This window comes from Chenopodium quinoa, unplaced genomic scaffold, assembly GCF_001683475.1.
Source record: "Chenopodium quinoa cultivar QQ74 unplaced genomic scaffold, ASM168347v1, whole genome shotgun sequence".
In the NCBI taxonomy this organism is placed as follows: domain Eukaryota; kingdom Viridiplantae; phylum Streptophyta; class Magnoliopsida; order Caryophyllales; family Amaranthaceae; genus Chenopodium; species Chenopodium quinoa.
Window position 1 is genome coordinate 1 of NW_018744649.1, and position 15,532 is coordinate 15,532.

The following is a 15,532-nucleotide window of genomic DNA, read 5'->3' on the forward strand; positions in this document are numbered from 1 at the left end:
ATATTGTTGAAGTAGTAATTCATTATCTAATTGGTTTGATTAGATATCCAAATTATATAAGTGGCACACAATCCAAGAATAGCATTTCAGTTTGTCCTTACTATTCTTTTTTTGAGTAATAACGTAAATTCTAATTGATCAATTTGACCATTTTTTTTAAATAAAGAATTGCAAAAGATAAAATGAATTTATTAGGTTGAATATTAGCATGACACTTCCTTCTTTGGATGTGATTTAGATATATTTTTTTTTTCCTGTTTCAATAAAAAAAAAAATATTAGATCTATATCAACATATATATAGTGTGAGCTAAAAAATAAGGAACATGGTCTCATGATCATTAGATCATGCTAACATTATTAACCCACTCCACTAACACAAACTAATCACTTTTAGAGCATATACTTATACATTAGGTGCTAACTAACCACTAATAGTACAGTTTAAGCAAATAATCCAACATTAAAGCCTTATTTAGTTCACCTTCATTTTGCTTATTTAAACTAATTTAATATGAACTTTTTTTTCAGATTTGATATGAAAAATTGATAAGGTCTTGAAATAATGTGAACTAAAGAAGGTTTAAAAGGAGATAGTATATTCTGGACATTTAAAATCACTTCCCGTAATTACTATCTAGAGCATGTTTTAACAAAGATTTTTTGTGAGAAACTATCTAATAAAACCCAAATTTTGTTAAAAACTGACTAATAAAAATATGTTGTAAGAAATTACCTTATAAAAGGTAAAATGTTGTAAAATACTACTTATAGCTAGATTTCCTCCGTTGACCAAACTTTCCGGCGTTGACCCACCTCTAAATAACCTTGAAACTACATCGAGAGTTGGTTTTCAAGGTGGTTTAGGGATATTCTGGGTTAGTGGGGGTACTTTCGGGCTACGAGGTGATAGTTCCGATCCAATGGTGTTTTAAGGTGAGTCGACATCGGAAAATTAGGTCAATTGTGATAGTATTTTACAACATTTTACCTTTTATTAGGTAGTGTCTTACAATATTATTTTAATTAGGTAGTTTCACACAAAATCTGAGTTTTGTTTGATAATTTCTCACGAAATATACTTTAATCAATTTCTACGGAGTAGTATTCAACTTAGAATAAGCTAGCATTCCGCATTGTGATATAGGCGCTGCAAACAAGCTATTGTTGTGGGGTGCAATGATTTAGCGAGATACTCTGGAAGCTTTGAAAACCCACCCTATTCCTTTACCACTGATGATGAAGCTAAATGCCGAAGCAGTTGCAAATCCGGAGCCAAAAACGTTGTTGCAGGACAATGCAATAACGTAGGGTGTTGCCAAACCTCCATATCCAAGGGAATGATTCAGTACCAAATCTCTCATGAATACGAAAGTAACCATACGACGATGTCTTCTTATAATCCTTGTGGCTATTCATTCTTGGCAGACCAAGAAAGTTTTAAGTTTCGCGGGGTTTCAGATCTGAATGATCCCAACTTTATAAACAGGACTGTGTATGATGCTCCTTTAGTACTAGTTTGGGTGATTTCTAATGACACTTGTGCCAATGCGAAACTTGATCCCGAAACTTATGCTTGCAAGGAAAATACTACTTGTGTTAATGCCGATGAGAGTGGCATTGGAGGGTATCGTTGCACTTGTGCTCCTGGCTACAAGGGCCATCCGTATCTTAGTCCGGGTTGTTCAGGTAAAATATTCTTACTACTTTCCTTTCTACTCTGATCTCATTTGGAAACTTAATAGATTATCATGCAAATATAGTTTAATACTCGATCTATTGATAGAGTGCATGCATCATTATTTGACACTATTCATGTTATAGGGTATTTGATGATAACTGATGATATAATCTTAGGCCTTGTTTGATTTACCTTAATTTTGCTGAACTGAAATTATTTTTACTGAACTGAACTTATTTTCACTGAACTGAACTTAATTTTACTGAACTGAAATTATTTTTACTGAACTGAAATTATTTTACTGATTTCTATATAATTCTTCTATAAGAAACTGAATTTTATTGAACTGAACTTATTTTTACTGAACTGAAATTATTTTTACTGAGCTGAAATTAATTTTACTGAACTGAACTTATTTTTACTGAACTTAAATTATTTTTACTTAATATTATTTTTTTAAGGTGAGAGAACAGGGTCTTAGGCCTGTTCTCATTGACTGAACTCGGCTGAACTGAACTGAACTGAACATAATTGAGCTGAATTGAACTGAACTGAGATGAACTGACTGAACTGAAATGAATATTTTATAAGAGAAGAAAATTAGGAGCTGAGCTGAACTGAAATGAACTGAACTGAACTAAACTAAACTGAACTGAACTGAACTGAACTGAGCTGAACTGAACTGAACTGAGCTGGACTGAATTTCAACGTAAGAGAACAGACCCTTAATTTAAATTACATAACATAAATTTTTGTATTTTCCTAAAATATAATTAATTACATAAATTAATAGGTAAAGTGAATAACCGAAAAAAGGAAAAAAGATTTTTTTTTTTTCTTTTTTTAAAGATTTTTAAAAGTTGATTAGACCGGAAAAAAGTCAATGACCTAAATCCGGATAAAGGATCCTATTTACAACCTAAGTGTGATAAAAGGATCTTATTTGCAGCCTTTATATATATATACTCCCTCCGTGTTTTTTTAAGTGATAATTTTGAAGAAATAGTAATTAAAAGAAATTTTAATTAAACAATAAATTTATTCAGTTATCGCACATGATTCAAAATAGTAATTAAAATAAACATAAATGCAACAAATTGTTCACAGTAATGAGGATTTGTTATTTTGGCAGATATAAATAAATGCACTGATCTAGATAGTAGCCCTTGCTCCATGAAATGCACTAATACTCCAGGGAACTATACATGTTCTTGCCCAACTGGATACGTCGGTGATGGCAGAGTTGACGGAACCAGCTGCAAGCGACAGTTTCCTACTATCAAGGTTGCCTTAGGTAAATTTTGTTCAATCATATTTTTGTACAATCATATTACGAATGGAATTAAGTTATAATTTTGAAGTAAATAAAATGAAGTTGAGGAAATACTTAGAATAATCTTCTATATATATGTACATTACATTATGTTGCATTGCATGTTGCAGGAGTTGGTTTTGGATCTCTATTTTTACTCATTGTTGGAAGTTCGCTTTTTTTGGCAAGAAGAAGAAGGATTATGAAAGTAAAGGAGACGTTCTTTCAAAGAAATGGAGGGGCGCTATAGAAGCAATTAATCAACCCCAAATCGCAACATCAACTAAAAGTATTTACGATCAATGAGTTGAAGGTAGCCACCAAGAACTTTAAAGATGAACAAATAATTGGTCGAGGTGGTTATGGTACCGTTTACAAGGGCATTTTATTGGACCGTCAAATTATTGCGGTCAAGAAATCAAAGTTTGTGGATGAGAATCAGATTGAACAATTTATTAATGAATTGAACATTCTTGGACAAACAAGACACCCTAATGTGGTACGACTTCTAGGTTGTTGTCTCGAGGTTGAAGTTCCATTATTGGTTGACGAGTTTATCTCCAATGGTACATTATTTGATCGCATTCATAATAAAGACGGAACTTCATGGTATTCTTGGAGCAATTGTTTGCGGATTGCTATGGATTCAGCTAATGCATTGGCATATATACATTCAATACCAATTATTCATCGAGACATAAAGTCCTCAAACATTTTACTCGATGATAGCTATACAGCAAAGATATCTGATTTCGGAGCTTCAAGATTGATTCCATTACATGAAACCCATCTATCAACTGTTGTCCAAGGTACACTAGGATATCTTGATCCGGAGTACTTTTTTTCAAGTCAGTTACCGGAAAAGAGTGATGTTTATAGCTTTGGTGTAGTTCTTGCTGAACTCTTAACAAGGATAAGGCCACTATCACCGGAGAGGGAAAATGAAGAACAAATTCAAAATTTGGCAACATACTTTATAAAGTCAATGCACGAGGACAATTTATTTAACATTTTAGATTCTCAATTAATTATGGAAGCGACTAAAGAGCAACTAATCTCAATTTCAAAGCTTGTAATACGATGCTTAAGTATCAAGGGTGAAGAAAGGCCGACGATGAAAGAAGTGGCCATGGATCTAGGAGAATTATGGAAGCAAACAACTTACATAATCCCGAGCGAGAATCAGGAGGGCACCATATTTATAGATAGCTTATAGACGTACAATGATCAGCAAAAAGCTTCTGAATTATAGCACATTGTACCATTTATATTACGAGATCCATTTGAAGAAGTTTTTAACTTTTTTTATTGTGTTATATATTACTGGTATCATGGTATGTGTCGACTGTCACATCTCCAAAGTTTATAACTTATATAGTACCTCTGTTACATATTATTTGCAACGATTTGATATAAAGTAGAGAGGAAAAATGTCTAATCGTTGTAAATAATATGTAACGGAGGTAGTACGTCGAGTTAAATTTTTAGTAGTTTTTTACTCATCCAAAATTTTCTTCATCGAGTTCCTGATTTGATAATAATAAGGAAAGTAAAGAACAAACATAAAGCTCATATTTATTTATTGGTATAGTTTTTCTGTGTAGTAAATATAAACTTTTTTTTTAAAAAAAAAAAAAAAAAAAAAATTGTAATTTGATTTTCAACCACCAGCCGTCAAGGTAGTTGAATGAACTAACCAATCCTACAAATAAGCAAATAGTACTACTAATAGTGTGCGGATACAGTCCAAATCGGTATGTTAGCAGGATATTCAAAGGTAAGATCATTAAATGGAAAAGACCATAAGTTCGTTCAAGTTTGCAAATTAAGATCAACCTTTTTAAAACTATATTTGTGACAATGACCTAATTTGACCATAAATATACAAGTAATCGTACATATTTTCTCTAAGAATACTCCCCTTCTAAGAAACAATGTTATAACATCACATGCATGATTACCAAAGAAAAAGAAAAGCAGAAAATAAAAAGTAAGTTTCTAGTAGAATACAAACGTTGACCTCCATTATTACTAGTAGTCCTTGAATGTGTTGACTGATTGATAGCCATGAGAGGAACTGGTGAAGGGCTTGGTGACGATATATTGTAGAAAGATACAAAATCGTATCTCATAAAGCAACTTGGCACGCCGTGATAACTTGACATCATACTACCATTTGAACATTGAAGGGTGTAATTCAAGGAATTCATCAAACACTCTTTGCATTGCTCCCTACTTATATCAGGAGTACATTGAACCATACTATATACTCTCTGATACTCAAAATAACTCTCGTCTCCTAGTCCAAAGTAGCGCGATGAGTTCTCCATTGTAGCTTGATCTATTAGTCCTTTTAAGATCGGTTCAACGGTTCGATTTAACTCGCCTCCATCAGGTATACTGATCTCACAGAAATAAAGTTGGGGCTTCAACTCCATGATGTTGTAGATTGGACGGTTTGCATAGCGTAACATGCATTGCTGCCATAGAGAATCATTGTAGTTGTAAGTTCGTTCATTAGCTAGGAAAAAAATTAATTATTCATTTGGTCCCACCATAATATTTCTGTTTGTTTTTTATGACTAATGCACATCTATCTATATCTGTATATTGAGATGAAACTATATTTGAAGTATTTTTAACAGAAGTCATACGAAGTATGTAAAATGTTTATAAGCTTGACCTAAAAAAATTAAATAGGACGAATGGGGTATTTTTACAAACTACAAGTTACTATTCAGATAAATTTTTGTTTTTTTTTTTTTTTTTTGGACACATACTATTCGAAAATGTGTTTTTTTGGACACAAAAATTATAGATAAGTTCTTATTATTTTGATCAATTTTGTTTCTAGGCTTATGTTATTCAGCATCGCATATTATGTTATTTTGATTGTGAAGTCGGATCTATATTTCTAAAATGTGTTTTAATTTGTTAATATTATTCTTTAAAATGATGTTATTTTCCTTAATATCTAATGTTATTCTACTTAAAATCTAATGTTATTTTGGGTTGATCGTCATGTGTTGTTTTAGTTTTTGAAAGTAGATTTGTTTTGGCAGAATTATTTAACGTTTTTCTAAAACATCATTTTTTTTTTAATTTGTTTCATAAATGATGATATTTTGTTTTAAGCCTAATGTTATTTTATTTTTATTATGTGTTATCTTAATGAAATCCTAAATTTGTGCTGTTTTGTTATTTTAATGTATCCTTTATTATTCTACTTAACCTTTGAGTTATCTTATGTTATTTTTAATAGAAGTTAAGTTATTCAGTTATCAAGTTATGTGTTATTTTAGGTTAAACTTTGTGTTACTTTGTACACAAATTGATGTTATTCTATTTAAAGTCTATTGTTATTTTGTTCTAAACATGTGATATTCAAATAAACCATATCTTCTGTTATTCTATTTTAAATTAGTGCTATTTTTATTTTTCAAAAATTGCAATTGAAAGAAAAAAATTGATTGAATTCACATAAATTGAAAGAAAATAGAGGAAAAAAAGAATAGCAGGAAGAAAAAGAGGAAAACAGGGATGAAGAAATTCACTGAAATTTGAAAAAAAAAAATACAGGACACAAAGTATAGCAAGAAGAAAAAGGGGAAAACAAAGAAGAAGGTAGGGATAGATAATAGAACGACATCGTTTGACCCCTGGAGTATCATGCTCACAGTACTCCAGGAGTAGGGTAGAAATTGCGGCTATATATATGCATTAAATACATTCTTGGAAATTATATAAAGTTAGGAATTCATGATAAAAACACGCGTAAATCAGTGTAATTAATGTTAATATTTTTATGATTTCTTAACTTTTTACGATTTTCAACTGTAAATTTAATGCTTATATGTAAAAAAAAATAATAATGCTTATATGCATAATTCTAATAAGAAGAAGAAGAAAAAGAAGAAACAAATCAAATAAATATGGAGCAGGTAGGTAAAAAAAACGAATAGGGAACTTTTATAAAGTACGGAGTATATTCTTTAAATTGTTATGAACACCAATACCTCATAGTGGGCTATGGCCTCTTTGGAGGTGCAAATCTCCAAGAGATTCTTTGTGGCTTCCTCAACGCAATCATGGCATGTTCGAAGTGGAAGATCGTTTCGACAGTCGTATAAGGCGAAGACTTCGTTTGCAGCATCCTCGCGTACTCCTTCAGAGTAGTTGGAGAAGATATTGGAAGAGGAGAGGGAGGTAAGATTAGATAAGGCATTTAAGAGGTTCGAATGGAAAAGGCTATTTTTAGTATAGTTGCCAATGCCATTTGAGTCTATACATTTCCAGCCTAGAAAGGTAGCATTATTTTGACTAGTTGTCAAACTTATTAGAGAAAGAGATGTGTAGAAAAGAAGATGAAGAGAACAAATTATTTTCCAGGCCATTGAGAAGCTATTAAGCTATAATAGAAGTTACAACCATGTTCTTATACGACTTTGGAAGAATGTTTAAGTTTTATAATTATAATTATAATTACAATTATAAGGTCATCCATGTAATTTTAATCAAGCACTCACCTAGTCAATTACACGTACTAGCTAGCTAATATACTCCCTCCGTTCTTTATTTGTTTATTTCTCATTTATTGTTCATACAAATAAATTAGTGTCAGAAATTAAAGTAGGTCCTTGTTTTTACCAACTTTAAAGTATATTATCATTTTATAGTTACATAAACATAAACAAACATCTAACCTTATAATTGAACATACATATAATTATATACCTGTATTATAATTAAAATGTTTAATAGTTGTTTTAAAACTATTATTATATTTTATTTGGATTTTCAAGTCCGAATGAAGTATATTAAAAAGGAAAAAGAAGGGACTTCAATTATTATCATGAATTTATAGTTTTTTTTTTTTTTTTTTTTTTTTTTTTTTTTTTTAAATCTAGGTTTTAAGGTTCAACGGAACATGGCCAGCAAGCTACGTCGAGGTCAAATGTGCAGCTATTATATATGCCGTCCTGCTAAAAACTTGCCTACCACTACAAGAGCATATGCATATCAATACAACATCATCATAGACCTAACAGTGACGCCAACTATAACAGTGACGTTAACTAATTTATCATTTGATCTTATCAATTTATTTAGTCATGCTAAGTATTTGCCTTGAAGAATCTAGTCACTTGGGCATTCTTGTTACACGGAGTATGCTAATTTTTAACACCCTAAAAAAGCATTCAAATGTTTTTTAATAATGTTTTTTAATATTACAAAAAAAAAATTAAAAACAAATAACTTTTACCTTAACACCACAAAATAGTACAAAAAAATTGATTTTACCACCACTTAATAGTTTTCATACAAAAGCCCATTAAGAGGGTTCTACAATACTGCTACGTGTTACCATGTTATTGTTTAAAAAAAAAAAAAAATAAAAAGGGCGTTTTTTAAACATCAGTGCTAACCACATGATGGTAAACGCCTGAAATGTGAAGTGAATTGTCATATTCTGACATTGAGGTCCTTATAAGGATATTTTTCACCACTTTAAACATATAATTAAGGCTTTACTTCTTCACAAAAATGTTAATATACGTACCTTTCTGACAACTTTTCCTTTAAGTTAATAATACTATGTAATATTCTAAGGTTTATGTGGGATAGATAAAACTAAAAAACTCTTACAACACTAAACAAGAACGACATACAAGAATTATTTGGGATCTTGTTGATAATAGATTTGGAGATTGTTGATTAGAATTTGCGATACACATTTCCACAAAATTCAACTAGCCTATTCTTACCAATTAGGTCTCCGACATGCTCTCATATGAAGGGCTCAAGTCATGTTTACCTTCTCTTATTTAACAAGATTCAATATAAAATTTGGACGTTCTTTTCTTCATTGTTTTTTCAATTCATTACAATTGTACTACCTCCGATTTTTTTTAGTTGCAACTTTGGAATATTTTATCTCTCTCAAATAATACCAAGTTGCAACTAAAAAAACTGGAGGGTAGTATTATTTTACAATTTGATCATTATTTTCACTATTTGATCGGTTGTTTTTCTGCTTAAAACTAACAACAAATTCAATAACAAAATTCATAGAACTATATTAAACACTCGTAGTACAATTGAAGCCCATATGATCATAATCAAGATTCTTGCCCGGTGCCATGTAATTTAAATTGTTTGCCTCCATAAATCTCCCAATTCCTTTGTTACTTCTTTCATTGTCGGCCTATCATCTCCTTTGAACACTTAAGCATCGTTGTACAAGCTTTGCAATCGTGATTAATTGCTCTTTAGTTGCTTCAATAACTATTGAGGGTCCAAAATATTGAACAAATTGTCTAATTGCATAGACTTGACAAAGTATGTTTGCCAAATTTTGGTTTTGTGATTCACTTTGTCTCTGCGTTAAAAGTGGCTTTGTCCTTGTTAAGAGTTCACAAAGAACCACACCAAAGCTATAAACATCACTTTTTCTCTGTTAATTGACTCGAAAAAAAAGTACTCTGGATCGAGATATCCTAGTGTACCTTGTACCACGGTGGACAAATGAGTCTCATGTAACGGAATCAACCTCGAAGCTCCAAAATCGGATACCTTTGCCGTGTAACTATCATCTAGTAATATGTTTTTGCGGACTTAATGTCTCGATGAAATATTGGAATTGTATGTATATTGTGTTAGAGCACTAGCCGAGTTCCATGGCAACGCGCAAACAATTACTCCAAGAATACCAAGTCGTTCCGTTTCTGTTATGAATATGATCATATAGTGTGCCATTGGAGATAAACTCGTACACCAACAACGGGACTTCAACCTCCAAACAACATCCTATAAGCCGTACCACATTAGGATGTCTAATTCGAGCCAAGAGGATCAACTCATTAATAAATTGTTCAATCTGATCTTCATCCACAAACTTTGATCTCTTAACGGCAACAACTTGATTATTTGGTAAAAATCCCTTGTAAACGGTCCATAACCACCTCTACCAACAATCCGCTCTTCCTTGAAGTTCTTGGTGGCTACCTTAAGCTCGTCTATGGTAAAAACCTTCACTTGCTCCACGTCGTCTTGTTTATTAGGAGAAATTAGTTGCTTCAATAGCGACCCTCCATTTCTTTGAAAGAACGTCTCCTTCATTTTCGTAAGGTTTCTTTTTCTACTAGCCAAGAATGCCCAACTCAAAGTGAGGAGTAAAGATAAGGAGCCTAATCCAACACCTGTACCATCATGAATACGTACAAAATACAAATTAATGTTTAAAAATTATCGGGTCATCATATGTTAAGAACTTATTCATTTTAACTTGTTTCATATACTTATGCCTTAATAAATTCAATCATATTAAAAACTTTTAGTTATCATTTTACTTATAGCTTATGATTAATTGCGTATTAAAAAATTATTATGAAAATTACATATTTGAAAAATTTCTTTATGAGACAAATTTAACAAGATCCATATTATGATGTTTTTTTCATAGATTAGTATTAAAATGCGGTCAAAGTTAAATCAATTTATTAAATCAGATCAGATCAAACCAATAATAAAAATTCATATTGGACTAGATTAGAGTTTAATAAAATCAGCAAAATCTCCTTGTTTCAAGTGAAGAGAAACAGTGTAAGTATATATGATATTGCAAACAAAGTGTTCATAAATAGACATTACCTAAGCCAACTTTCAAAGCAGGAAACTGTGGGTTGCAACTAGTCCCATTTTTTTCTACCATCGCCGATATATCCAGACGGGCAAGAACAAGTGTTAGTTTCCTAGAGTGTTCTTACATTTCATTGTGCATGGGACTACTATCGAGATCTTCACATTCATTTATATCTGCCAACAAATAAGAAAGAGCAAACTCAACAAATTGTATAAAAAAAAAAAAAAAAAAAAAAAAAAAAAAATTAATAAACATCTACAGTCTTTATCTACTACCTCTGTTAACATTAGTTGCAATTTTGAGGTATTATTCGAAGATATAAAATATTCCAAAGTTACAACTAAATGTTAACGAAGGTAGTGTATCACTATTCTCTTATCCAGGCCATCATTTGATGATGTATGTGATTGTACATGGAATTGACAAAAGATTTAGTCTACTTAGTGCATGATTTACCCAAATGTCAACGCATAAGGTCTGATATATATCCAAATACCATTACAAGAAATGCAATGTATGTTAACAAAATAACGAAAAATAACACATTCAGACACATTTACTAACAATGTGTTAACTATATGAATGTCCAATACAGGTAAATGAGGAAAAGTTTTATTGATTTTGAGGAGAATACATTTCACCATTTAAAAAAGTCAAAACGATTTTATACCCTATTAGTTAAACAAAAACGAAAAATAAAAAGTAAAAATAGGCCCAAACTATCGTTTGTAGTAACCATTATCGATCAATAAATCAAAATCTTAATCACATAAGTAAGTTACACAGAAATACGGAGTATAACAATGTTCATAAATTTAGTTATCTTACCTGTGCATCCCGGACTAAGGTAAGGATGACCTTGATAACCAGGAAGACAACTGCAACGATACCCTCCAATACCGCTATCAGTAGCATCTACACACATAGTATTCTCCTTACACTCATAAGAATCAAGATCGCGCTTAGCATTAGCGCACGTTTTATTAGAAGCCACCCAATCGAGCACCAAAGGAGCATCATACGCTGTCCTATTTATAAAGTTAGGGTCATTAAGATCTTTCATCCCTCGAAACTTGAAACTCTCTTGGTCTGCGACGAATGAGTACCCACAAGGGTTGTAAGATTGTAATGGTTGAGTGGTTACTGTCGAAAGTATCATGAGTCACAGTATAAGACCTCATTCCCTTGGGAATATTGGCTTGGCAGCACCCTATGCCATTGCATTCGCTTGCGACGACATTGTTGCCCCCTGAGCTGCAGTTGGTTCTACATGAGGCAGTTCCGTCATCTGTCAATGTGACCAAGCCAGTGTCAATGCTTCCGGTGAATCGGGGATAGTCGCGGCACCCCACGGCGAAGAGTTTGTTTGCGGTACCTGGTGCCAGTACATGAATAAAACATATGTTTAATTATGTAGGTAATTATAATACTAACTGAAAGTTAATTAAGTAGTTTGGGCTAATTATGTAGCCAGTTTTAACTGGTTCTTAACTATTGTAAAATTTGTATGTGTTTAAATTGCTAAAATGATATATATATATATATATATATATATATATATATATATTTATATATATATATATACATATATATATATATATATATATATATATGGGAGGGATCCGGTGAGAATAGGTCCATATGTGAGAATTCATACTTATATGAGAACTGATTTAAAATTTAGAATATGTGGGTAAAAATTTAGAACATACGAGTTAAAATTTAGAACATGTGACTCAAATTAAAATTTTGAACATATAAGTAATAATTTAGAACATTTGTGTGAGTAATATGTTAGAACATCTGATTTAAGAATTAGAACAAGTGATTAAAAATTTATAAAATTGGCTTTATGAAATTTTAAACATATGAGTAACATTTAGAACACTTGATTTAAGATTATGAACATGTGAATAAAAATTTAGAACAAACTAATATTGAATATAGAAAGTGTGAGTAAAGAATTTAGAACATACGAGTAAAAAAAATAGAACATACGCTTTAAATTCTGGAACATATAATTAAAAAATCTTAGAAAATCTGGAACATATAATTAAAAATCTTAGAACACACGTTTTAAAATTTAGAACATAAAAGTTAAAAGTTTGGAACAAGTTATTTAAAATTTATGACATCAAGCTTAACTAATTTATGGTTTAGAACATGTGATTAATAAATTAGAACATTTGATTTAATTTAGAACACCTAAAAAAAAGTTTAGAACATCAGATTTAAAATTTAGAACATACGAGTAAAAATTTAGAACATAAAGAGTGTTCTCACATAAGAAAAATTCTCATATAAGAAAAATTCTCACGAGAGCCTTCCCCTATATATATATATATATATATATATATATATATATATATATATATATATATATATATATATATATATATATATATATTGTTTTAGACTTCTTTTTTTTTTGTAATAGTAAACTTAATTCATTTAAAAAAAAAAGCATAAAAATCTTTGAAAAAAAAAATTAAGCTTAGCAAATTCGTACAAGAGTGTGGTTAGGGCTGATGTTATGGTGGGTCTTTCTTGAGCAGTGGCGGAGCTAGAAATTTTAAAGCGGGGGACAAATGAACATCATTACAATGTTTGCCGGAAGAATTGAACCCCTCTCCCTCGGACCAATAACTCTTGCATTTACCTCTAACCGTTGACCCAACTCCTTTAATCCACTTCATAATGTGCAAAATATTATATTTAACCGCTGGCTCCGTCAGTGTTCTTGATAGGGGAAAAAAATTCTAAGTGGTTTCTAACAAAAAAAAAAAAAAAAAGTTTTATAAAGTAGTTTTTGACAAATTTTCTTTTTTTGGACCTTTTTTTTTTTTTTTGAGCTATGATCCTAATAAATATTGAAAGAACGGGTGTATTGTATACATACCGGATACGCTGTAGGGAGCACGCACTGTCTTGAGAAAGAATCTAGTGTAGTCGGAACTCATAGGAGAAGTTTGAGCCGTTGAATTGAAACATACGTAACTAATTTGGTTCTTAAGACGAATTTGAGTTTCAGATATGTCGAGGATTTCCATTGCATTTTGTTCAACATCATTACTTCCGGTAGAAAAAGCCTTCGGAGGATCAGAAGAAGTCATGCAAAAGATGTCGTACCAAATACCTTTCGAGCAGCCGGCTCCCAAGCCGACCCCAAATGGGTAGGGGACGGTTAAATTGCCACATTTACGAGGGCAACCGGGCTTGGTGATGTTCGGGGCGTTAAACATTGTTATTGGTGTGGTTGAGCATGCCGGAATGGTGTAGTAGTAGTAGTACTATTATTGACAAAATTGAGAAATGCATGGTTTCTTTGGTTGGATGTTGGTTATTTTGTTTATGTTACATAAATTTGGAGAAAAAAAAAAGTTGATTGAAAAAGAAAATGAAAAACAATCAAATTATGGCTATCTATTTCATATTTAACAACTAAGCTGAATAATGAAGAAATGTTTTATGAAGATATTGTTGTTGTACATGAGAGTAAGTAGCTTAGTCAAGATGTTCAACCCCCGTGAGGCCGTAATAATAAGAAACACTTCTAGTCTTCTACAATCAATCAAATTAATAAAGAATATTATATCAGCAATAATAATAAGACTTAGGCTCTATTCACTATTTTACCTTACAAAAAATAATATTAATATAATAATTTTAGTTTGGTAAAATTATTTTTATAATTCAATAAAAATAAGTTCATCAGTTTAGCAAAAAATATTTTTCAATTCGGTAAAAATTAGTAAAGCAAAAAAATTTCAAGCCAGGAAAAATTATTTTAGTTCAACAAAAATAAGCTAAGGTAAAGTGAACCGAGCCTTTTTTTCATTCTTTAATTCTAGTAACACTTGAACTTTTGCACATATTATATACTTCCTCCATCCCGGAATGATGTTCATGTTTTGACTTTACCATCGATATCTTTAATTATGTATTAATTACTCCCTGTATTAATTATGTATTAATTATGTTCATGTTCATGTTTTGACTTTGCACATATTGACCGGCACATAGTTTTAGGCAATTTAATTGACTTAAATAAAATAAGAGGTAAGTGGTGATTAGGGGATTTTTCCCCACCAATCACCATCTGACAAGTGGACCAATCAGGTTCCGCCATGTGTCCGTCACATGGGCCAATAGGAGCCTGCCACGTGTCAAGCAATGATCCGTCCACTATGGACCAATTACGACACGACACGTGTCCTTCCCATGACACCTGGGATAACCGGCCACCTAGGCCCAACTTCCGAGGGAAGCCCAATCAGCCCAAGGTTAACCTAAACCTAGATTGACACGTTTCCCGAGTTATAAATACCTCCCTTAATCCTCATTAAGGGAGAGAACACGCTAAAAACGCAGATTACACACATTAAACACTCTCACCTAGAGAGACCCAATCACTTTAATTTCCGCATTAATTACTCCTTAATCAAGTACTAACTTGACCGTCGGAGGCGGATCTCCAATCATCCGGAGCATCCGTTTGTTTTGCAGGTACAGGCGTCCGGTTCCAGTCTCGGAATTGTAACTCTCCCGCAGGACATCAGAAAACCCCGAAACATTTGGCGCCGTCTGTGGGGAGAGTACTTCTGAGATGGCATCCACGTCTGTACCGACTCCTGAAGAGAGGCGTCCCCTAGACGACCCTCAAGTTCAGTCGGACCACGATACTGAGAATGAATTTGAAGTTGAAGCTCACACAGCTTCAGACGGGACCCTAAGGGCCCGACGTACCCGTCATACCGAAAGGAGGGAACGGGAACATCTTCAAATTGAAAGCGAGCCAGCAGGCGCACCGCCTGTTCGGCAGCAGCCGACTGATGGGTCTGCTCCCATCACAAGGAACGAACTCATGACCTTCATGAGGGACTTCAAGGGAGAAATTC

The 15,532-nt window shown here is 32.2% G+C and overlaps 1 protein-coding gene and 2 pseudogenes across 1 annotated transcript; 1 reads left to right on the forward strand and 2 right to left on the reverse strand.

The window, feature by feature from the left end:
• Positions 1 to 1,146: 1,146 nt before the first annotated feature.
• LOC110701690 lies at positions 1,147 to 4,208 on the forward strand (annotated as a pseudogene).
• Positions 4,209 to 4,635: 427 nt separating this feature from the next.
• On the reverse strand, positions 4,636 to 7,506 carry LOC110701692 (cysteine-rich receptor-like protein kinase 25). The gene is made up of 2 exons (XM_021879321.1): positions 7,009 to 7,506; positions 4,636 to 5,472 (listed from the first exon to the last, which is right to left on the reverse strand). The coding sequence occupies exons 1-2, from the start codon at positions 7,384 to 7,386 to the stop codon at positions 4,930 to 4,932; spliced, it is 921 nt and encodes a 306-aa protein (XP_021735013.1). The 5' UTR covers positions 7,387 to 7,506; the 3' UTR covers positions 4,636 to 4,929.
• Positions 7,507 to 9,139: 1,633 nt separating this feature from the next.
• Positions 9,140 to 13,747, reverse strand: LOC110701691 (annotated as a pseudogene).
• Between the last annotated feature and the right edge of the window lie 1,785 nt (positions 13,748 to 15,532).